General features: G+C 32.7%; 1 protein-coding gene across 5 annotated transcripts; it reads left to right on the top strand.

The window, feature by feature from the left end:
- The first annotated feature begins 3,013 nt into the window (after nt 1-3,013).
- Nucleotides 3,014-22,400, top strand: LOC115882533 (calcineurin-binding protein cabin-1-like). 5 transcript variants are annotated; one of them, XM_030900652.1, is made up of 19 exons: nt 3,014-3,082; nt 3,709-3,833; nt 3,891-4,124; nt 4,176-4,277; nt 4,334-4,542; nt 4,597-4,819; nt 4,873-5,154; nt 5,204-5,456; nt 7,270-7,535; nt 9,365-10,254; nt 10,407-10,546; nt 10,601-10,770; nt 14,427-15,058; nt 15,880-16,075; nt 16,131-16,372; nt 16,429-16,949; nt 17,722-18,494; nt 18,645-20,177; nt 21,981-22,400. In XM_030900652.1, the coding sequence occupies exons 2-19, from the start codon at nt 3,759-3,761 to the stop codon at nt 22,365-22,367; spliced, it is 7,128 nt and encodes a 2,375-aa protein (XP_030756512.1). In that variant the 5' UTR covers nt 3,014-3,082; nt 3,709-3,758; the 3' UTR covers nt 22,368-22,400. The 5 variants fall into 5 exon arrangements, with proteins under 5 accessions (XP_030756512.1, XP_030756513.1, XP_030756511.1 ...); XM_030900653.1 differs by lacking the exon at nt 3,014-3,082 and adding an exon at nt 3,414-3,649; XM_030900651.1 differs by lacking the exon at nt 3,014-3,082 and adding an exon at nt 3,414-3,644.
- The last annotated feature ends 450 nt before the right edge of the window (nt 22,401-22,850 follow it).

Here is a 22,850-nt window from a genome sequence, read left to right on the forward strand (position 1 = left end):
CATTCATTTTCGGGCAACCCTTAAAACATAATCAGTCATATTATTTTAAATCAAAAATTATATATGATTCATTTTCTTCTTTCACCGTAATATAGCTTCTTGACTTTGCTTCAGACAGCACTTTAAATATGATCAGGTCCTTTTTTTTTATTATAGCCAAGTTCGGTAATCACATCCAGATGTCGACGGATTTTTTGTCACGTGATCACAGATTGGATGGAGTAACCTGAAATTACCGAACGGTTTGGAATGTTCGGATCGCTAAGGGAAAAGTGACAAGCATGTGACAAGTTTGAAATCCCAATTCCCAATTGAAATCACAAAACATCCCCCTTTAGAACTTCTTCTGTCATGTTAAGAAATGAAAGTAAATAATAAAGCGCCTCTCGTGTTTGTTCGCACGCTAAAAATTTCAATTATTGCCTGTATATATTTTTTAGATTTACATTTTTTTAATTGTAAAGTAATATATTACATTTAAATGGAATATATTACATAACAATTATGTCAATTACAGGATTACAAGCTTGTTTTCTAACATTTTTTAAATAAAACGAATTAAAAAATTTCAATATATGTATATTTGTCGTAGGTATGAAAAAAGTAAAATATAAAATGGATAAAGGCTTACTTACATTGCAATAAAACTTCCACTTTTCGTTTTGCAATCTAAACGCAATTATTTATTTTGGTAATGGTGTGGATCCGGTGGCTGACCTTGAAACGAGTTTTTGCTGCATATAGTCACAGACACTACGCATGCGCACATCTTCGATGTTGCCAGATTGTGAGTTATTTTGGAATTATTTTCAGTTGAAAACAAATATGTGCTTTTCCGTGTTTTTTTGTCAATATATACCGTATGATTGAAAAAACGGCGTCCAGTTGTCTGGGAAATGACAATTGAGGACATTTCCATAAAATGACAGCGATCTTCATTTCATAGTCATTGCTGACGCTATTTTTTTTTTCAATCATAGTACGCGGTATATTATTTTAATATTTCGCACAACACGTGAATGCTTATTATGTATTTTCAGTCAATAAAATTATATAGAAATAAAACTCTAGATTCCTATCTAGATTATAATGCTACGTTTAAAAAGTGCTTTATTAAAAATTCGGGAAATTAAAAGGAATGTGTCCAAATTTTTTCTTTTTTTTTTAATTTTTAAATGCTGTAGCTCCATGTCAAGTTCATAATAGATTTTTTTTAACATTCCATCAAAACTACGGAGGCCTTAAAAGGCCTTTTAGCCTCCGTAATTAAAATTGTAGAATCAGCTTCAGCAACATTAATAGTTACCTTGTTTAATTCTGCTTATACATATATTGCATTAATTTTTCTGCTACATTAAGATTTCTGTATTCTTACACCTAATTTATGTGATTTTCTTAGCATATATGATTTATAAACCATATTTTTCCTAATGGAAGGATGAATAGGATATGCAAAATTAAGATATTTTAACATTATTTAAACAACTTAAATTCCAGACCAAGCATAATATAGTATTAAGATGAAGACATAACAAATATTATAAGAAAGATCTTAATATAAATCACAAACTAAGTCTTAATTTAGTCTTGTATTTCTATTATTATTATATTATTCTTATAAAACTAATAAGATCAAAACTCAACCTTCACCATATTGTCAAGATTTGGCATTATAGGAAACAAGAAATTACAGTAAATTAAGAAAAGAATAACAAAGTATACGATATTAAATACTGTAATGTATTTTACGATACAAGCCATCTCCCTTCTAAAGAGAAAAAGATAAAACATAAAGCTTATTTTAGTCTTATCAACACACTCTTCGATAAAATCCACTAACTTGATATCTATGCTTGATATTTTTAAGAAATTATGATACAAACATTAATTATAATCAAAGTATATTATATTACATAGTAACATTATATAATAGGTAAAATGTTACCTCATCTCCGATTGACGTTTATTGTTCTATAATAAGACCCGTCATGGTAGTACTTCAAAACATCAATACATGCATATAATCAAAAATATTGTTGCCTGTAAATAACTAGAAATTAAATAACTTGAAAGAAATAAAATAATTCTAATAAGTTTAAAACCATTAAGAAAAAATCCGTAAATGATAAATTTTAATTCAAATGTAAACATATAAATAAATGTTATTATTATTACAATTTTATATATTATAATACTTTCATTTCACAATCTTCATTATCCTTCTTACCTTAATTTTGGATATAAAGATAAATCTGAAATTATAGAATTTGTATTATTATTGATTAACACGCAAAAAAAAATTTCAACTGCAAATAATTCGAAAATAAACTGCAATTTGGCAACATCGACGATGTGCGCTTGCGTAGTATCGATGATCAAAAGCAGCAAATATGGGCTTCAAGGTCAGCCACCGGATCCACACCTTTACCTTTATTTTTTTATTATTTCTATTTCACAAATAAAAATATCCGAAAACACTAAAATCACTGAAACTTCCGCGGCTGACAACGAAAACTGAAAAATATAACGGCACTTTTTGTTTTGGACTTGCATATCAACATAACGCTGTACCATTATGTTTTTATTTTTGAAATAATATAAAATATCTAATTATAACTTGTAAATTTTAATATTTTAACATGATTTTAACTATTTCTGACATTAACTAACTTTTTGTTATCAAGTAGACGGCAACTGACATATATGTCATAATATTTAAATTTTAAATATGTAAGTATAATTTAAATTAATATAATGCAACTTTATACTAAGAAAACATTTATACATTCACAAAATACAACAAAGTATAATAATATAGTTTGAAAACAATGAATATTGAATTAAAATAAAAATTAAAATTAAAAAAGTTAAGCGCGACCCCTTGTGTCAAAATTAGATGATTAAATTTTCGCAATTTTTTCACCATTTGATGACCGGTGGCGCCTCTAGTGTTTGTTCGGGCGGTTGGTCTTTTACTCCCGCTTATGGACAATAAAGAAAAAGTTCTAAAGGGGGATGTTTTGTGATTGAAATCTTTCAACGTTCAAAGACAAAAGGACCAGTAATTTATTTTTTGAGTTTTGTACGTGGTTTTGCATTAAGCAACAAAATAAACAATTTAAAACTTGACATCAACTTGGAAATTTAACCTCACTAACAAATTAATCTGTTTGCTCCGTCAGGGTGCAGCCACACTATCCTAAAAACGGCGTATCGGCGTAACGGCGTAACGACCTTGAATCGATTTCCAGTAATTCTATTGGCTGAAATATTTGACAGATGAATTTGACAGATAAAATTTCTGACAGATGAATTTTTCAGCCAATAGAATTACTGGAAATCCATTCAAGGTCATTACGCCGTTACGCCGATACGCCGTTTTTAGGATAGTGTGGCTGCACCCTCATAATTCTCCGAGCAAAAAGATCACCGTCCGATTGCTCCGATTTTATTTACCGAACGGTTGAGATTTACTTCCCCTACATCTGGATGTCATAAACGAACGATCGAGATCGATCCGAGCGGTCGGACGTGAATACCGAACGCGCCTTATCTGTTCCATTGATCTGTTCAATTTTTTTGTTATTACAAAGTGTCAAAGTTCGGCAAGTTTTAAAAAATGCAAAAACAAGTAGGAATTAAAAGTAAAGTAGTTTTTTAATATTTTCCATGAATATTACTTAGAATTAAGAGATTTTTCTTTAATAGGAACTTCTGTGAATTAGTGGTAACTGATAATGAGTAATTAAATAAGAAAAATGTTGAAAATAAAGGCTTTAAATCAAGAATCTAGTTCAGATGAAGATATTCCTATTATCGGTAGAGAAGCACAGGTAAACCGTATATTCTTCGTTTTATAATACAATAAATGTAAAAACTAAACGCTTTAGGAAGAAGTTGTCTTGGAGTATTACAATAAGGCCTTAAGATCCATAGCTGAAAAAAATTATGCAGTCTCTGAGCAAATCCTTAAAGAGCTTATCGAAGAGAATATTCCTAAACTCGAAAATAATGGTGGTTTACCTAAATCCATGTCCACATTGAAATATTCCTGCTATGTGAATTTAGGTAATACCTATTTAAGTCGGAATAATATATCTCGAGCTCTGGAAACTTATACTTTGGTAAACTTAGATATAAGTGAAGAAATATAATTATAATATGTACTATTTCAGGCTTCAGAATTAGATCATACTGATGTTACACTATGGACAAGGATCGGAAAATTAGCTTTGAAGGATAATAAATTCAGAAAAGCTTCATACGCCTTCTCCAAAGTAAGTTTTTATTAACTCTTTTTCATGTAACAAATTAATAATTTAAACATTTTAAGGGCTTGGAATGTAACGAATCTCACTGGCCTTGTCTTGATAATCTTATATCAGTCTTATTTGCAATTAAAGATACAATATCATGTTTGGTCTACATAGGAAAAGCCTTGATGTTAGATCCAAATTACACAAAAGGCTTGGTTTTAAGACAACAGCTATACAGAGACAATCCTGCTACAAGAGAATACTATCAGCTGTATAATCCAGATTAGTATGTATTTTATTAGTTTAAAGTAATATTTAGACTACTTTAGATTTTTTGTAGTATTTGGGAACCACCTATTGACGTAGAAATTGAGAAAGATGAAGAAGAAGAGATATTAAAAGATGCTCAAAAATTATGTGATAAAGTTAATGAGATAGAAAAATCTTTATGCTCCAAGCCTTTTAAAACCATACCTTTACCAAGATCTTTAGATGAGTATACTTGGACAGCATTAGCACAAACTATAATCTACTGTCATCAATATCTTACAGACAATGAAATGGTATCTATATTACATATTCTCAAGTCCTTAATTTATTAATTTAATTTTTTTAGAGCCATTTTACTTTTCTGGATCTCAGTAAATGTATGAGCCAGCATGCTGATGAGTCAGTCCATTCAAATTATTCAGATAAAGTTTCTGATGAGGTTGAAGATAAAGAAAAGAAATCTCAAGAGTTAAAGAATGGAGAAGCTTCTACAGAAAACACTACAGGTCCAGAAAAAAATGGATGTGAGCCAGCAACTGTTGAGAGAAGGTTTTCTCAAACAAGTGACAACACTAATGGCAATGATAACCAAGATAATCTTACACCAATACAGACAGATAATGATGAGGTAAGTCTTACTTAAATTATATTTTTTTCTATGGAATGATATCATGTAGGAACAGAATATGGAATTGGATAATGATGAGACAGATGGTGATAATGGTGATACTGCCAATCAGAGAGGCCGGCCTAAAGGGACTAAACGCAAAAGAGATGTGTTGTCAGAGTTGCAAATATGGGGATGGCACAGTAAGAGGAAGCCCCCAAAAAAAGCTAATAAAGATTTCACTGTAGAAGATGCTTTAAATAGGATTGTACCAAAATATTTGTTAAAAAATAAAGTTACTAGTGAATCACTGAATCAGGGTGGTAAGTTCTTTATTTCTTAATTAATTATTAACAAATAAATAAAAAAATAAAGTTTTCTTTATTATATTATATTCTATATTATATATATTTTTTATTTATATATTTAAAACAACATCCAACATATACATACATATATGGGGGCTAAAATACTAAATCTGTGTCGACTATTAATTAACTGTTGTAGTAATCATTTTTTTACGAATAATTTGGTACCACATACATGGTATTTCGAGTCAAATTCAGTCGTTACATTTATTTATGGCCATGGCACTCAAAAAAACTCGAAAATGTCAAAAGTTGACATGATATATCATTTTATTTAGAATGTAATTTTCTATCATATACGGTAAAAAATACCGAGGGTACCTTTTAAAAATCAAAAGTTGTCATTTGCGGTGAACCAGGTAGTGACCGGTGAATTTCCGGCGTCAAACTTCCTAAGTAATAATTTTTAATTTCACAATCCCATAATTCCGGTTTTTAATAAAAATAATAATAAACGTCTTTGTTAACTGAAATGAAATTGAGCGTCCGGATTGCACAACGACCTTAGCGCGTGGCCGCGGGCAGCCCAGTAGGCAGGCGAGACAGCGACGCGTTGTTGCGCGCCGAATTAACAAAATAAATAATTTTAAACCTGCCGTCATTTCGTTAATAATTACCGTATCGTGTTGATTTTTGCATAGAAATACTCAGGAGTCTTTAGCACTTCCGACAAGCCTAAATAACTGGATTATTTTTTATATTTTTGATTTGTTTACATTGCCCCAGCTTATTATAACTTTGAGATAAAAATCTCTGTTATAAATTTTAAAACTGACAGATATGAATACTATCATTTAATTAGTTATACATTTAGTTACAACATATTCAAAATTTAGGTCTATCGGTTTATACTAGCAGTAATAACGAGTATAAATAAAAAAATGGTCAGTACAACGCTCGCCGTTTTTAGCGCATGTTCAGCTTTGGTTTTAGTTTTAGCGCTATTTTTACAGATAAATTCTGAACTTTGATCAAATGACAAAAACATTATTATTGCCGATATCTCCTGGTTATAATGTAGCTCTTTTTTCAAAATATTTCATTGTTTTAGCTTAAAAAAACTTGAATTATCCGGCTTTTTTGCGAGAGCTACCGGCGCTGCTTTAATAAAGAGATGGCTATGTACCTCAATCGAAAGACAGTATTTGCTATAGTCTTTTGTTTACACGGAGCATAGAAAATTTTTGCCACAGCTTGTTTACTACCAGTAGTATTTGTGCGTTTTTTTAAATTATTTATTATTAAATAGAGGGAAATGCGACCGAAAAGAAAGGTCAAAAGTTAGTAGAAATTCGGATAAATGGAAGTGCAATATTTCCAAAAAATCTCGTGATGAGGCAAAATTACAGTCTATTATGGCCATGATTGACGTACATAGCCATCTCTTTATTAACGTAGCTCCGGTCGCTCTCGCAAAAAAAGCCGTATAATTCAAGTTTTTTTAAGCTAAAACAATGCAATATGCTACATAGCCATTTACACTCAACCCACAATAAAATTAAAATTATAAAATATTTTCTTTGTGCAAAAAAAATAGTTGTAAATCTTTTTCACGATCCCAATCAATAACTGCTTCTCCCATTGTTGAAGTTACTTAACTTATTAAAGTTGCTGTTACATAGTATCCAGATTATTTTCTGGATATTTACTTATATTTTTTTCTATTGTTGGCAAAACGGCAATTTTTGTAAAACTGAATGATCCCGTCAGTTATTTTCAATTGTACGACTTGGAAACAAAGACATTTTATTATAATTATTAATTTTAGGGGAAGACTCAATGAACACAATGGACATATACAATATGTACGTTGAAGATAAGGAACTGAATTTTTTATCACCAATTCATTCACCAAAGTCTGTGAATTTTGAAGCCTATTTTGGAACGGATCGTGAAAAAGAGGACGTTATGAAATTTTGGACTAAAGAGAGGAAGGATGTGGACGTAATCGTTTTGTTAAAAGAGCTCACGTTTGAACTGTCCAAACTGTGGCAGTATCAGTGGCCCAAAAAACTTGTTCCGCTCTACGTACAGGTCAGTGTTTATTAAATTTTTTTATATTAATACAAAGCGTATATTTGTATTTTTTGATTTATACAAAGAAATATTGCTTTCTTACCTATTCTGTTGTTTAAATTGAAAGATATCTAACGTTAAAAGGAGACAAAATTATTTACATTTTATCTTGATCAAACATCGTTGATGACAAATTTCTGCGGATTGCATTCTACGGCTTGTGTTTGAAAACGAAGTATTGTTACGGATTCCGTGGGTCCACTATTTAAACTCACGATAAAATACTTAACGAATTTATTTGTCTCACCCTGTACACACAACTTATACTATTTACAACACAATTTATGCAACTACTATTACTCTAACGGTATTTCGCGGTATTTTCAAACTTCAGACTTCAGACTATCTTCAGACTTTAGACTTTAAACTTGTCCAACTGTCAAAGCGCGGGCCTTATATACCCCCTGGCGGTTGTTTCTAGATTTTTCTAAAGAATTCTATAATTTTCTTTACTTTCTGGCGAATGCGCCAGGTTCCTCAATGCACTCCGCGACTATCCAGCAGTACGCAGTTATGCAACCAGTAATACACCTTGACAGTATGTTAATATCATTATTAATGTTTTTTTGGGTACTTTTATAAACATTTTAGTTAAAATAGATAGATTAGGTTAGGTTTGGTTTGGTAATTAATTAGTTAATATTATTTTTACTTTTATTAATTTAAAATTTATTAGGAAAGTCACTATGACAGCGCTCTTAAGGCTCGAACAACTGACGACCAGGTCGCACAGCCTCGTCGCACAGGCCAGGCCGCTGCTACCTCTAAAACCATTAAATCAAATAATACCGCGCACACTAACGTCCTGGCCGTCCGTTGGTCGTTGCGACCAGTAGACTGCACTAAAATATAATTTTCTGCCGCTTGTTGCCGGTTTTCTTCCAAATTAATAATTTTTCATACGAAATCCCTCAAATTCAACGCACAATATTTTATTTTCTCTAAGATATAGTGTTTTAGTGTAGTTTTTGCACACGTGCAAAAAATCCAAAGAAATAGTATACAGACTGGATCAAAGGGAAACTTAAATTTAGTCCCTTTTTTTATCAAGCGTCGATTCTAGTAAAAATTCAAAATATTTTTATATGACATACTCTATTTATGGTTGGTATGATACCTGTTATTATACCTTCGAGTTTCGATGTTAAAAAATAAAAAAATCATATTTAAAGTTTTTCTACAACCACTTGTTTTTTTATTAAATTATTTTTTTTAGTTGTATTGGAGTCATGTACAAAAAATCTGAAACTTAATTCTTTCTGAAACAATATTTTCTAATTGGAAAATCGTAAAAAAACGTTAGATCTGACAACTCTGTTGAAACTGGTCGTTCATGTGGCCGCAACTATAAACGTAATACATCCGGCCAGTCGACGGCCAGGCCGTTGCGACCTGGTCGTCAGTGAGTTAGAGCCCTTACCTGAGGGTGCATCCACACCATCCTAGAAAAAGCGGAACGGCATTTCGGCGTAACGACCTTGTATCGATTTCCAGCAATTCTATTGGCTGAAATTTTTGACAGATGATTTTCGAAAAATTTTAGTCAATACAATTGCTGGAGATCGATACAAGGTCGTTATGCCGATACGCCGCGCCGGCCGTTCCGCTTTTTCTAGGATGGTGTGGATGCACCCTGACTGGTAAGAGCCGTAAGAGGTTATGTTTGACCAGGGCTCAAGAAATAAGAAATACACAGGGTGAACCAGTGTTTAAAAAAACTCAAAAATATTTATTTGTAATGTTTATTTAGATTTTTAAATTCTCCTCAGAGCAAAATAAACTTTTAGATCTACAACATGTTCAGAGAACATTGCGACCAGCCGCAAGTATTCTGTGGCGGTCACACTTTCGAGGAAATACGCCAAGACGCGCTGGCAACGCTGCTTTTTGGAGAACTGGTCACTTTCAGCTCTGAATCTTCCGAAACTATCCTTCCCATTCAACTGGGTTATCTCCAACTGGTCAGCAACTGGGCTGACCAGTGGAGAGAAGAATTCACTTCGTTCTTCATCAGATTTCATTGGTTACAGTCTCACTATTTTCGTAAAACTGACCAAAATGACTTAGCTATCAGAGCTTTACAATTGATCATGGAAGAAATTGAGACTAAAGAATCGGGATCATTAGAAAGGTTTTCTTTAAATCTTCCTAATTTCTCGAAATACGGTTTTATCACTGGTCAGATCATAGAAAAAATCATAAAACACTTAAACATGATGATCTCACTGAGTAGTGTGGAGAGTTTATTTAACTCACAGCAATATGACGAGGTTATCGATATTTTGAGGTTAACTTTCGGGACCGGAAGTTACTCGAAAGTAGGCAGAATGGGCCGACCTGCGCAGTTAGGTATTTTAATGCATTCACTGTGGTACACTAACTGGGAACAGTGTTTTATCTGGACTGAAGAATGTTTGTACGAAGCACTGCAAAATTACGGGAAACCCAACGTGGATCAGGATAAATGGCAGAAAATTATCGAGAAATGTCTTGGATTTTTCCTGGAAATTATCAAAAAAGAGACTGTGAGTATTATCGATAAACTGTCTGAAGAAAAACGGTGCAGATTGGTGGAGAGTTTGACGAGGATTGTATGTATTCAACTGAACACTGATATGCTCGTTATACCTTTTGATTGTGTGACTCCGTGGATTTTGCTTCACTATATTTTGCTAAGGTTTGTATTTTAATCAAGTTCTAAATTATTTTTCGCGGTAGAAAAAAATATTTTTTTTAGAACAATTTTTACACATAAATAAACAGTTTTTCCGCGTAAAAAACACTTTATTATTCGCCCACCCCAGGAATTAGCTAACTAATAATTTACAGGGAAGAACATCGTCAGTACGCTAATAAAAAACACAATCACTGTAAAAGAAACAAGGTTGATACAGAAGAAAGTCCAGAGTCTGTGGAACAGGAACTACCATCTTCCATAGCGATTCTGTTTTCAGCTCACGAATTTTTAGGTATTTAAAAAAAAGTGTTATAATAACCATCAACATTTTTTGGAATTTTTAAAGGTCCAAAGGGTTGGTGTTTGACCGAGCGTGGACAACTCCTGCATTTTATCCTGGATACGGTCCTGGATAGATTGGACACGCCTATTTTCGAGCCGGTGAGAGACAAGATCGAAGTTCACATTGAACAAGCGCTTTTCTGTCTGTATTTGTACCCCAGCAAGAAGAACAAGGTAAGATTCAATTAAGATTATTATATTATTTGATTGTTGTTTGATATTTGATGACTTATTTTTATTTTGATATTTGATGACTTATTACTTATAACAATGGCAAATAAAATAAAAAATAATGTACAGGGTATCGCAGTCAAAAAAAAAAAAAAGTTTGGGTCATATTTCAAACTAGTTACGCCAATGAATTCTACGTGAAAAACTCTGTGGAAATGGGATTAAGACACCTTTTCGGTAACTTATAAGATAACCTAGATACGATGGGATTAGAAAAATGCATCAATTAATTTAATAATTAATTACATTCGCCCTGCATTTCAGGAACTAAATATATAGATAGATAGTTTATTGATGCTAGGATACGACAGTACTTGCACAAGTCAAACATAATATAATAAACTACATCTAAGTAGGGTTGCAAGACGTCCGGGATTTCCGGGAAAATCCCGGATTTAGGTAAGTTGTCCCGCATCCCAAAAAATCATACTATCCACTAAGAGGGCAATCCAAAAACATAAATATTTATTTCTTATAAATTATTTAAAAAAAAAAATTATGTATATATATATTATTTAAATTATTTATTTTTTATAAATTACAAATTTTTGGTTTCATAAAAAAATAGTACAGTAATGCGAAAACAGCATCTTTGTATCTTTACTTATAAAGGTGAGACCCTGTAAAACATACGAAAATGAGACACCCTACACCCTGTACAAGTGATTTTAACTGTTAAAAAAATTGTGACATATGTACTTCAAAGCGACGTTTACTGTCGCTTCCGTATAACCCTTGATTATAGATGATATAGATATACAATGATCGGATGCTTTGGGGCTCTGTTCACCAGGTGGCGAGGGCTCCTCAGAAGTTTTCGTATTCCCCTACGCTACGATTTCGAATTTTTAGGAAAAGTGGGATTTCTCACTCTCTAATTGGTCGATTACTAGAGTTTCCTTATTAGGAATGATTTTACTTTCCGTTAGTTGGGGTCATGTTAGAGTCTTTCTTAAAAACAATGAGTATCTAAAAAAAATTCTGGGCTGAATATTTAAATCAGAGTAATAACAAAATTCCCAACATTCCATTTATTACCAAAAAGAATAATTCGACTGCATAATTAAGAAAATAGAGACGATAAACAATCGAACAAATTTTGAACGAAAAAGGAGCGCGCGCAAACTGTTGTTGATGAAAGATGAAACCTAACCTCACGCGATACTTCAAAACAAACAATCAAAATCTGAAAATAAAAGGGAAATTCAGAAATTCCTAGGCCAATATTGATTTTCCAGGCATATATTGCGTTCAGAACTATTGTGGAACTACCGAAAATAATAGGACTGGTAAGTACTGTAATCTACTGTAGCAAAAATTATAACATTTCTTCGATATAAATCTATGTATGTTTTTGATCGTATTTATCGTTTTTTAATATCAATTATGTTCTGTTTTAAGGTTAACACGATTGCCATTGTCATAGAATTAGTGACCTAACAGTTAAATTAGTGCATACAATATCAAAATATATTGCTAGAAGCAGCAAGCTAGAAAATATACCAACCAGTCAACTATGAATGATTTCAAGCTGGACATGCTGATTGAATCCACTAGATGCCCCAAAAATTAGGACCATAAACCCTAATGGATGTTCCTAAAAAGTTGCCAGTATTATGCATACAAGTGTATTAACAGAGGATGGGGTTACGTGATACATAACAATAGATACCAATTCCTTCAGTTGATCATCGTTGGCTTCGTAACATCAGACAGTGGATGGGACTCAAGACAAAATGGAAGATCTACTCTATGCAATATTAAATAAAAAAGTGGACTAATGTGCTCATGCACATCCATTAGTGCATTTGCAGCCGAAGTCTTAAGAGACTGACAGCTAACATTAAATAGTGATTTGACAGTGGTTATCAGTGCAAAAAATGTGATATGTAATTGTTTTCTAGTGATAAATTAATGATTAACTAGAAAGTGTGTGTTGTAATTGCAGTTTCTTTGCAAGTTTAAACTCATTCTAAATCCAAGAGAAGATACCGATATCTAAATTTGACTAAATTTTACTTGATTTAAACACATAAATATAATACCTACGTACCTATTAATACTTACTACAACAAGTTTATGAACCAAATTGATGAAGTAATAGATTTTAGTATTTCAATTTGTTCAATTTCTGTTTGTCTTAGTCTCTTGAAAAAATATTTTTAATGAAAACTAATTTCACAATGAACATCACAAAGAAAAAATATACATACATACATATATCGCAACCCTAGTGAATAAATAGAATTTTAAACCTCCTAAAGTTTTATAAAAAAAATACAGTGTATCTACACAAGAAATTACCATTTTTTATAAGAGTATTAAGAACAGAAGATAAATATTAGCAATTTTGGCGACTTATTCTTAATTGTAAACTTCAGAATAAATCTTTATTAATTAATAAATGTGTTTAAAATATATTATAAATTCTTACAAACAAACAACTTACGGGTTCATACACTAACACTAACATTATGATCTTTAGTTCATACAAAAATCCCATAGAAAAAAGTACTTGCAGTTTATCCCCAATTTTCCAGTCATTCTTCCTTTCCCTATAAACCTTATTGAATAACATATATAAACATTATCGAAGTATCTAATATACAGTATATCCCTGGATTGTCTTTACAGAAGCAGTTTTTTATTAACATTTAAAAAAAATGCATTTTTCATAAAAAGATTTTGCTTGTCTAAATGGTTAATCCCGTTTATTCTTTGTCAAATTTCCACACTGTTTTAGAGAAAACTTGGGGGACATACTGTAGGCAAATTTTCCAAATTGTTTTCTTTTGTTTATATAGATAAATATGGTCTTTTGTTCATATTTACAATAAAAATACCATTCAAAATTAAGAAAAAATATTTTTTTCCATTGATTACACTTATTAAAATATGTAGAAAAATTCTTCAGGAAAACTAAAACTATTTTCAATGCGTATAATTAAATAATTCTTATATTTTATATTTCTAATACAGATCTAATTCAATTAATACCTTGTATCCTTGTCTTGTATTCATATACAGGGATTAATAGATATAAAATAATCTTCAATATTGAAAAAAAAATTCTGTACAATTTAATTTCATTTTATTGAAAACATTCTTTCTTGTGCATCTGTTTGGAAGTTAGCTCAAAATTTTATTTAAAGATATAATAATATTAAAATAAAAATTTCTCTGTCAAAAATTGCTTCTTTATATATTTTTTGCATGGAAATAAAATTTGTGCCCGACCAAGGTTAAATCAAGGTTAAAAACTCGGAACTCGGATTCAGAAAAGAAAGTTAAAAATATACTGAAATATACTATTAAACCTAGATCCGCCCATCTCCCACCATTTTAATTGAGGGGTAAAATTCTTGGCGATTTTCATTCATGTTTAAGGTTCAAAAAAAGGCCGCATGGTGGCAGCAGCTCACAATACCCCTCATTGTCAGACTATATTTATATAGACAAGGGTATAACTAAAGTATTCTGTGAGGTCAGTTTCTCCAACCTCAGTTCCTAACCTAACCGCATTACTTCATCTAGGAGACAGATTTTTTACAGATACAGAATTTCATACTTTTGAGTTTTAGTATTCGATTTTCTTCCAGATATCTCGGCATTTAGTGGACCACAACGTCGATCCTCTCCCCCTAACCTGGGAACGTTCTTTCCAACTCTACCAATATTACGCACCTGAAATCCTGCCGGAATTCAATTCTTTCAAAACCGCCTCAATATCCGCCGATCTAGAACAACTGTTCAAAAGGATTCTGGCACTGATGCCCTTCGTTTGTGACCTTCACACCCACCTGCCCAAGGTCATGGACTACGTCCACGGTAAGGCAGAAAAAATCCCCGAACCTATGGACTTCCCCAACAAGATCCGTGCCATCTATTACCTGTTAGGGGACTACTACTTCAAAGAAAAGGAATTCAACCGTTGCATCAAATATTTTCAGTTGGATTTGTGCATAAATCCATCGAGACTGGACACGTGGGCGTGCCTAGCGCTCAGCTACACGGCGCAGCTGGAGAGTATACTGAATTTCTGCGAGAAATTAAAAAACGAGTCGGATTTTCTGGATAAGGCAAAGTCGGCACAGATCTGTTACAAAAAAGCTCTGGAATTGGGGCCGGAAGATTGCGTTTTGTGGATAGAGTGTGGATCGTTCGAGTATATGGTGCACGCGTTTTGTTCTAGGCTGATTAAGTACGAGTCGGAGAATTTCAGCATGGAAAAGTAAGTTTTTTACTAAACCCGTTTTTAGGGTTCCGTACCTCAAAAAGAAAAAACGGAACCCTTATAGGATCACTTTGTTATTTGTCTGTCTGTCAAAACCCTTTATCTCGGGAATACGTGCAGGTATCGAGTTGAAATTAAAATCATATACTCAGGTCTACAGTTAAAGCTATGAAAAAATCAAACTTCTAAGTTAACGTAAAAAAAAGATACGGCTGTTTATGCCGCAAAAAACGTATTTGACACTTGTCAATTGATTTTCTTATACCTTTTCTAATAGAAGAGAACTATGAAATTTGGCAAGTAATACCGTCTTATACATTTCTAAGAAAACCATAAAAAATATATTCTTTATTTAAAGTACATAATCAATCATCGAGGTTAAGCAACGGTATGCGCGGTTATAATTATATAGGTGACCAAATGTTTTGTAGATTTTTTAAATTTTTACTAATTTGTACAGAAGACAAAAATCTGAAAGCCGTATATTTTTAATTCAATCACAAAAAACAGGGTTTTATGCAAGGAACAGCGGCGGTCCAAATTTTTAATTGAGCGTGTCATATGGGCGTGTCATAATATGGTATCGTATGAAAGGGCTTAAAAAGTTATATATAAATCAAAATAAATTTACCTATATATATATATATATATATATATATATATATATATATATATATATATATATATATATATATATATATATATATATATATATATATATCTCTCTTATTTTCTGTATATATATATATATATATATATATATATATATATACTGCTCTTGCTATGCATATATGTATATATTCTCTTATTTTCTGTAGATTTGAACTACTGGAAAGCGAAAAGGAGAGTTATCTAGACAGCTCTGGAAACAGCCTGGAGCACGCCATTGGTCTTTTCGAATCGAACAAGAGCCAAAACGAACCGGACGAACGTTGGTTGCAGTACTACATTCTTGGCAAAATAGCCGAAAAAAAACGCAAAGAACCCACAGAGTACTTACAGTACTACTTAACGGTAAGCAACTCAATATACAACGTAATTATTGATATAAAACATCTTTACTCTTAAGGCGACAAATCTACTGAATGAAAACAATGCTGTATACCCGGAAAAAATAAACTACAACAACCCCCAACATTTATCGGTAGAGGCATTGGAGCTGCATTACAGAATCCATGCTTCTATATTGAAGTACTTGGAAATGCACGAAGGAAAAGATATTCCGAACACTTTAGGTGCTTTCTTCAAAAAATGTGTCAGTACTGCGTCGGGGTACTACGCAGCACCTCCCATGCAGCCCGAAGTTCAACAGTAAGAATTTTCTTTAATAATAAATATTTTATTTTTTTGTTTTCTCTAAATTCTAGGCCAGAAAACCCTACAGAACCTGAACCAATAACCAACACTGTCAGTTCTACAAGCTTTCAAGACCAATTTTTGAATTCAATAAAAAATTTCGAAGTTGCAAAAAACGAGATAGATGAATTTTCCGAATCTGTAGTACAGGAATGTTTGGAAGATATTCTGAGGAAAGTCGACGAAATTTTAGCGGATAAAGAGACTAAAAATGCGGAAACTGATAAAAAAGAAGAAGATGATTGTATAGCTGTTGAGGAAGTTCAAGATGTTATCATGATTTCTGATTCGGAAGATGAGTGTGTCAACGTCGAACAAGTTGATAAAATTGAGGAAAATAACGAGGAAAAACGAGATACTGTGTTAAAAGAAGGTTCAGAAGGTCAAAAAGATGTCCAGTATCTTTTGGATAAGATGATGGAACAAACTATGAAGGATGTGGACAAACTGGATGATTCTGATCCAAATAATAGCGGAACAGAACAGATTGAAGAGGTAGTGGTCAAAGAAAATGACGCTGTTATACCAAAAGGTACATATTGCATCTTGACACGCCCTGTATAGATATCGAATCTGAATAACTTTTCTCTCTAATACTTTTCGATATCTTGTCATTGTAGTATTTTATAACCCCTCTACGTTTACTCATTTCTTTGAGACGTTAAAGCATTTTGACGACCACAGTTATTTTTTAATAAACTTATTACCTAATAAAAAAATACTATTAGTTGCTAACTTTTTGGCACATCCTGTATAGGGTATTAAATCGAATTCTGAACAAATTTTTTCTTTTGTACTTTTCAATATCTTGTCATTTTAGTATTTCATAACCCTTCTATGTTTACTTATTTCTTTGAGATTTTAAAACATTTTGACGACCATAGTTATTTTTTTAATAAACTTATAATAAAAAAATACTATTAGTTTCGAACTTTTTAGCGCACCCTGTATACGTATTAAATCAAATTCTGAAGAATTTTTTTTCTTTGATACTTTTCCATATCTTGTCACTTTAGTATTTTATAACCCTTCTATATTTACGTACTTCTTTGAGATTTTAAAACATTTTGACGATCGCACTTATTTTTTTTTAATAAACAATCCTATTAGTTGCAAACTTTTTGGTACACCTTGTAAACAGAGTAAATAGAATTTTGAATAACTTCTATATTTGATCATTTTAATATTTTATCACCCCTCTCTATGTATACTTATTTGTCGTTTTTACAATATTCAGTCACTCTTTACAATATTTCCGAAAACTTTTTTTACTATTTTTTTTGAACTAACAATTTCTTTGACAGATTCAGAAGAAAAAATGCAAGTGGACGAAAATCCACAAACATCAATTCCACTGACAAAACCCAAAGAAAAAAGTGACAGCGAGACTGACACCGATAACCGTAGAACATCGGTGGAAGAAGATTCTTCCAGTTCTTCCTCTTCGTCATCCACCACCAGCACAGACTCAGAATCTGACGATTCTGACTCATCATCGTCAGAAGAAACCAATGGCAATATGTCACACAATGACATCTCTCAGCTTGTTGATAAGTGTATTAGTGGACTGGAACTATGCATCACAAGACTGCCACAGAATTATAAAGCTCTGTACAGGCTGGCTCACTTATATTTTCACTATAAAGGACGGAAAGATTATACTAAGTGCAAGCAATTGCTTTTGGGTGAGTACAAATGCAAGGATTCCACCATGGTTTGTGGATTGTTCTCTGACAGAAAAGCAAATAATTTCTTCAACAACATTTGGAGAATTCCATCAACGGAAATAGATAGGCCTGGATCACTGGCAGCTCACATGAACAGGTGTATTTCTTTGGTGTTGCAAGTATTGAGAAACACTAACGATAATAGAACTTTAATGGACATATGTATGCAGTTGAGGAAGACTCCTGATAGAGACAAGATATACATTAAAGAGAGCGATAGAGACGTATTTTCGGAGCAGGCTCTGAAAATGAGCACTCAGAGCTTGAGGTCACAGATTAAAAATGTTGAAAACATGCAGAATCAGCAGATCGTGAAGTTGTTGATGGATATTTTCCGGATATATCAGAAGGTAAGTGTAGTAGCTTAGTTTTCTTAATTAGTTGAAAAAATATATTAATTTATATTTGTTACGCACATTTTAAAAATATTTTTTTGATCTATTAATAAATGAATAACAAAGATAAAGAGCAAATTTTGAAGTCAATGTTTGCCATTACAGGTTCAGAAAAACATGCCAAGTAAAGAAACCCTCTTCTCAAGCATGCTTGTCGAAGTCTACAAGAAATTCATCAAAGAAACTGTTCCAGATACTGTCAATATTCTCGATCTAGCTATAAAGTTCTGCCAACAGCACAGACCCGGCGAAAAACACAAAGCCCACCATACACTTCCCAGCAACACTAACAGTGTTGCATTTTCTCGAAGTCCCGGCGTGGCAAGTCCACCTGTACATCCAAATCCTTTGGCTATGACAAGTAACATACAAAAAATGATGAAACCTCCTTCACTGGGAAGACCCAGGGGCAGGCCTCCTTTGCCCAAAGTCCATGGTAGCAAAATACGATCTCCTAGACCTAAAAGTCCCGCATCTTCGTATGCTTGGCCTTCAATGTACGAAAGCAACATGGCTTACCTCAAACACTACCAAGATCAGCTGATAAAACAGTACAGTCAAGGGTCGAGTATAGCCCAGCTCACTCAGCTCTTACAGGCTATGTCTAAAGGACAACTAACAAATCCTGCAGTAGCTCAGGCTGTTACCAATCAGTTTCTGTCAGCTAGTAACATTTTGGGCCCTGCCAGTACCAGCGTACAACAGAGTAGTTCGGGATTTAAAGGGTTTAATCAAGTTCCAAGTACGACAGGTTTGAATGCTGATCAAATAAAGTTTTTGGAAACAATGCTGCCTAAACATGGTGGTAGTTCGAATTTGTTCAAACCAACAACATCAGGGTCTTTGGTTAGCAAACCTAAGCACAGTAGCGGGACAAAAACGACATCTGCCTCGCAGTATCCTCAAAAATTCAAGCCAAAACCTGTTTTCAAAGAACCGTCACCCACAAAACCTTGTCAGACTTCTGAAGAAAAGAGCGCAAATATTTACATGAAAGAACATCCAAATATTTCGATAACTCCAGTCACTACTACTTCAAACACTATTTTGACGACCTCTTCATACATTTCACCAAATACCAGCTCAAAAGGACCTTATTCCAAACCTCAAATACCTCCGAGCACTTCAATGTACGACCTACCGAAAACCAGCTATATATCTCCTGCTTTGCCTTTTGGAGCAGGTTCTCCTTCTTCAGCCAAGCAGGCGCCCGCAGCCCATTCTTCAGGCACCGGCGCGAATTTGGGGCACAATATGCCTTTGACTCCCCCTGCAACGTCTAGTCCTTCGTTTATTAAGCATAATACGAGTCCTGGGAAGACGCTGCAGGAGAAGTTGGCTGAAAAGAAGAAGGAACAGTTGATGAAGAACGTGGAAGTTAAAGAAAGAGAAGAATCATCGATGAATCTTCTTAAAAATTTGAATATTCCCTCCGCATTGTCGGTATCTCCGGCTATGACTTTGCCTGCTGCAGTATCTAAACATGCGCCTTTTTCGCATTATCCTGTACCTCCTAAGAGTACAGTACCTAACTTTTCTATGGAGCACAAAATACCTACGTCTTTGACAGTTACTTCGGCACCTTCGCAGATTCCAGCTCCTAAGTATTATCCTGAAAGTGGCATATCAATAACTCAGGTACGTGAACCAAATTTTATATTACATTATTAATAAAAAAAGTTATGTTCAATACTAGAGGTAGGGAGAATGAGCTTCGACGAGTGCGCGTTCAAATTTTTTTTTGTCATGGTGTACGAATGTTAAAATTAAATAAACACAAGTACTCCACCTGATCTCATAATTTTATTTATTGGGCAATAGTTTACAGTACGGTTTATGCGTCATTTTATTAATTTTTTTGATTTTTAAAATAATATGACTTAGATTATGCGTCATTTTATTAATTATTTTTAAAATAATTGAGTCGCCTAGTTTCAAAACCCGACAAATCCATTTTTCGAGAAAAATGAGTTATATATGTTAATGGATTCGTCTTCTAGTTCTTTACAACCTAACATCATATATACTTTGCAAACTGCGACAAATCTTATCATTTCCTGGCAATAAAATATTGACTTTATATTTACTCTTTAACAACTCTAAAACAGTTTTTTTCCAATTTCCCAACATTTGACTTTTGTGGATTTGTCGTGTTTTGAAACTAGGCGACTCAATTATGACTTACAAAAAATTAAAAAAAAACAAGAAAATCACAAATCCAATTTTTTAGCTACCGCATAACGTTCACGTCGACAGCTGAAAGTTCTAAAATGTCTCCAGCCTCTATCACTAACTCCCTCTCGCCCGCGCGTCTCCTCGCCCTAGAGGTGCTGCATGAAGCAACCTATATGAGTCTATAGATGCTCCCTCTCCCTACCTCTATATCTGTAGTTCAATCTAATATCAAATACGGGAGTGACATCGTGGTAGCCTTTTAAAATCTTTTTATTTGACTTCTCTTGGTAAATTTCAATTTTTATAAGTTCGTTACGCTTTTTTATGTTTATTTTATATTATTTCTTGTAAATGTCAATCATAAATAACCAACAAAGATTAACTAATTTTTCCACTAGCCACAAAACGCACCTCAACAACCCCGGAAACCATATATTTGGAATCCTTCATTCTAACTATGTAATTCGCAAAAAAATATAAAAAAATGTAAGTCCAGCCGAATGGAACAGTCGTAGATTTTTCTTTGTATTATTTTTTCATTTTGTAGTCAATAGAACTTGTATGTAGTTGAAAAGACAAAAAAAAATGTAGAAACACTCTCTATAAACCCATATTAAATGATGAAACAAAAAAATGATAGAATTGCTTTATAGAAATTAGTAGCTATAGTTCTTCTCACGTAACCGGTCACTTTTTTTTAATAAATTTAAGTTGGTCTAAATAAAAACCATAGAATCAGACTAAATTCAAGTTAATTTAATAGCAAATACCGCATGATCAAAAAAAAACGGCGTCAAATATGGCCGAGGATGACAATCGATGATAATTTTGGCGATATCAATCTCTAGACGTCATTTACTAGAAATTCACATAAAACTTGTCAAAATTATCACTAATTATAGGAAGATTAAAAAAGGATAGAGGTTGCCAGACACAAATCTATTTCCAATTTTTTTTTAAACTACACCATTTAAAAATAATTTTTATTCAATATAGTAATAAATTACAACCTTAACGTGAGAAAAACTATATATAGTTTTTAACAAACAACTCTTGATAAATGAGACAATAACATTTCACCTGTAACTAAACAATTCTATAGATTTTATAAAGATTTATGTGAAACAATGTAGAGAGCTTTTAGTGCCTGTTATAAAAAGCAAAAAGGTTTGTTCTTGCATGTGGAACTATATTTCATGAAGTCGGTGCAGTAAAGGAATTAAATATTGTATAATTTTATAATATGTTTCTATTTTACTTCCTTAGGTGCCACCATTAAAGCTCAAAACAAAATCTAAACACCCTGAAAACCCGTTATTTTTAAAAGGTTGCTCAAATAGCCCATCCAAACCTAAAATTAAAGAACACAGTCCATCAACTACATCAACCGACACTTCCAAAGGAAGGTTAAGAGTTAAAAAGGATTTATTTGTCCAAGAAACGAATCCCAAACAACCCACTTCAGTCATAACAAATCAGCATAGTCAAGAAAGGACTATGTCACCTTCAAGGCATAAAAAGACTGAACAAGAAGCATTATCTGCCATTAAAAAACTTTCATCTATTAATATAATTCCTGTGAACCATCCCACATCAAAAAAATCAGCAAGCGAAAACAATGATGTTATATGTATAGTGTCTGATGACGAGTGAAAATTATATTAGAAATATAGTTTATTATATTTATATTATTTAGGGTATGTCATTTCTCTTTATTTGTATAGAGGGTGTCCCATGCTGAGCCTGTATTAGAAGTTTCTAGAGAACTAAAATATCTAGATCGGAGATTTTTTGCACATACTGTTTCATAACGAGATCTATCGATTAAAAATATTTTCAATATGGCGGCGCTTTCGGAAATACCGGAAGTTGACAGCAACTTTCTTATTTTAAATGGGTACCCCCAAATTTTATTACATACTTAAATTCTCTGTAAAATTTTATGAATTTTGATATTAAACACTCTATACCTAATATAACTGTTTTTGAGAAAAAAAAAGATTTTTGGAGGAAAAAACTGCCTGTCAAAAATTTTTTTACAGCCTAAACAACAAATTTAGTGATTGTCACAGCCACTGTGGCATAAAGAGAAGACATGTGGCTATCTATTTCAAAAATTAAATTGTTCGAATGTCA

This window comes from Sitophilus oryzae, unplaced genomic scaffold, assembly GCF_002938485.1.
Source record: "Sitophilus oryzae breed Bouriz unplaced genomic scaffold, Soryzae_2.0 scaffold_177_pilon_pilon, whole genome shotgun sequence".
Taxonomy (NCBI): Eukaryota; Metazoa; Arthropoda; class Insecta; order Coleoptera; family Curculionidae; genus Sitophilus; species Sitophilus oryzae.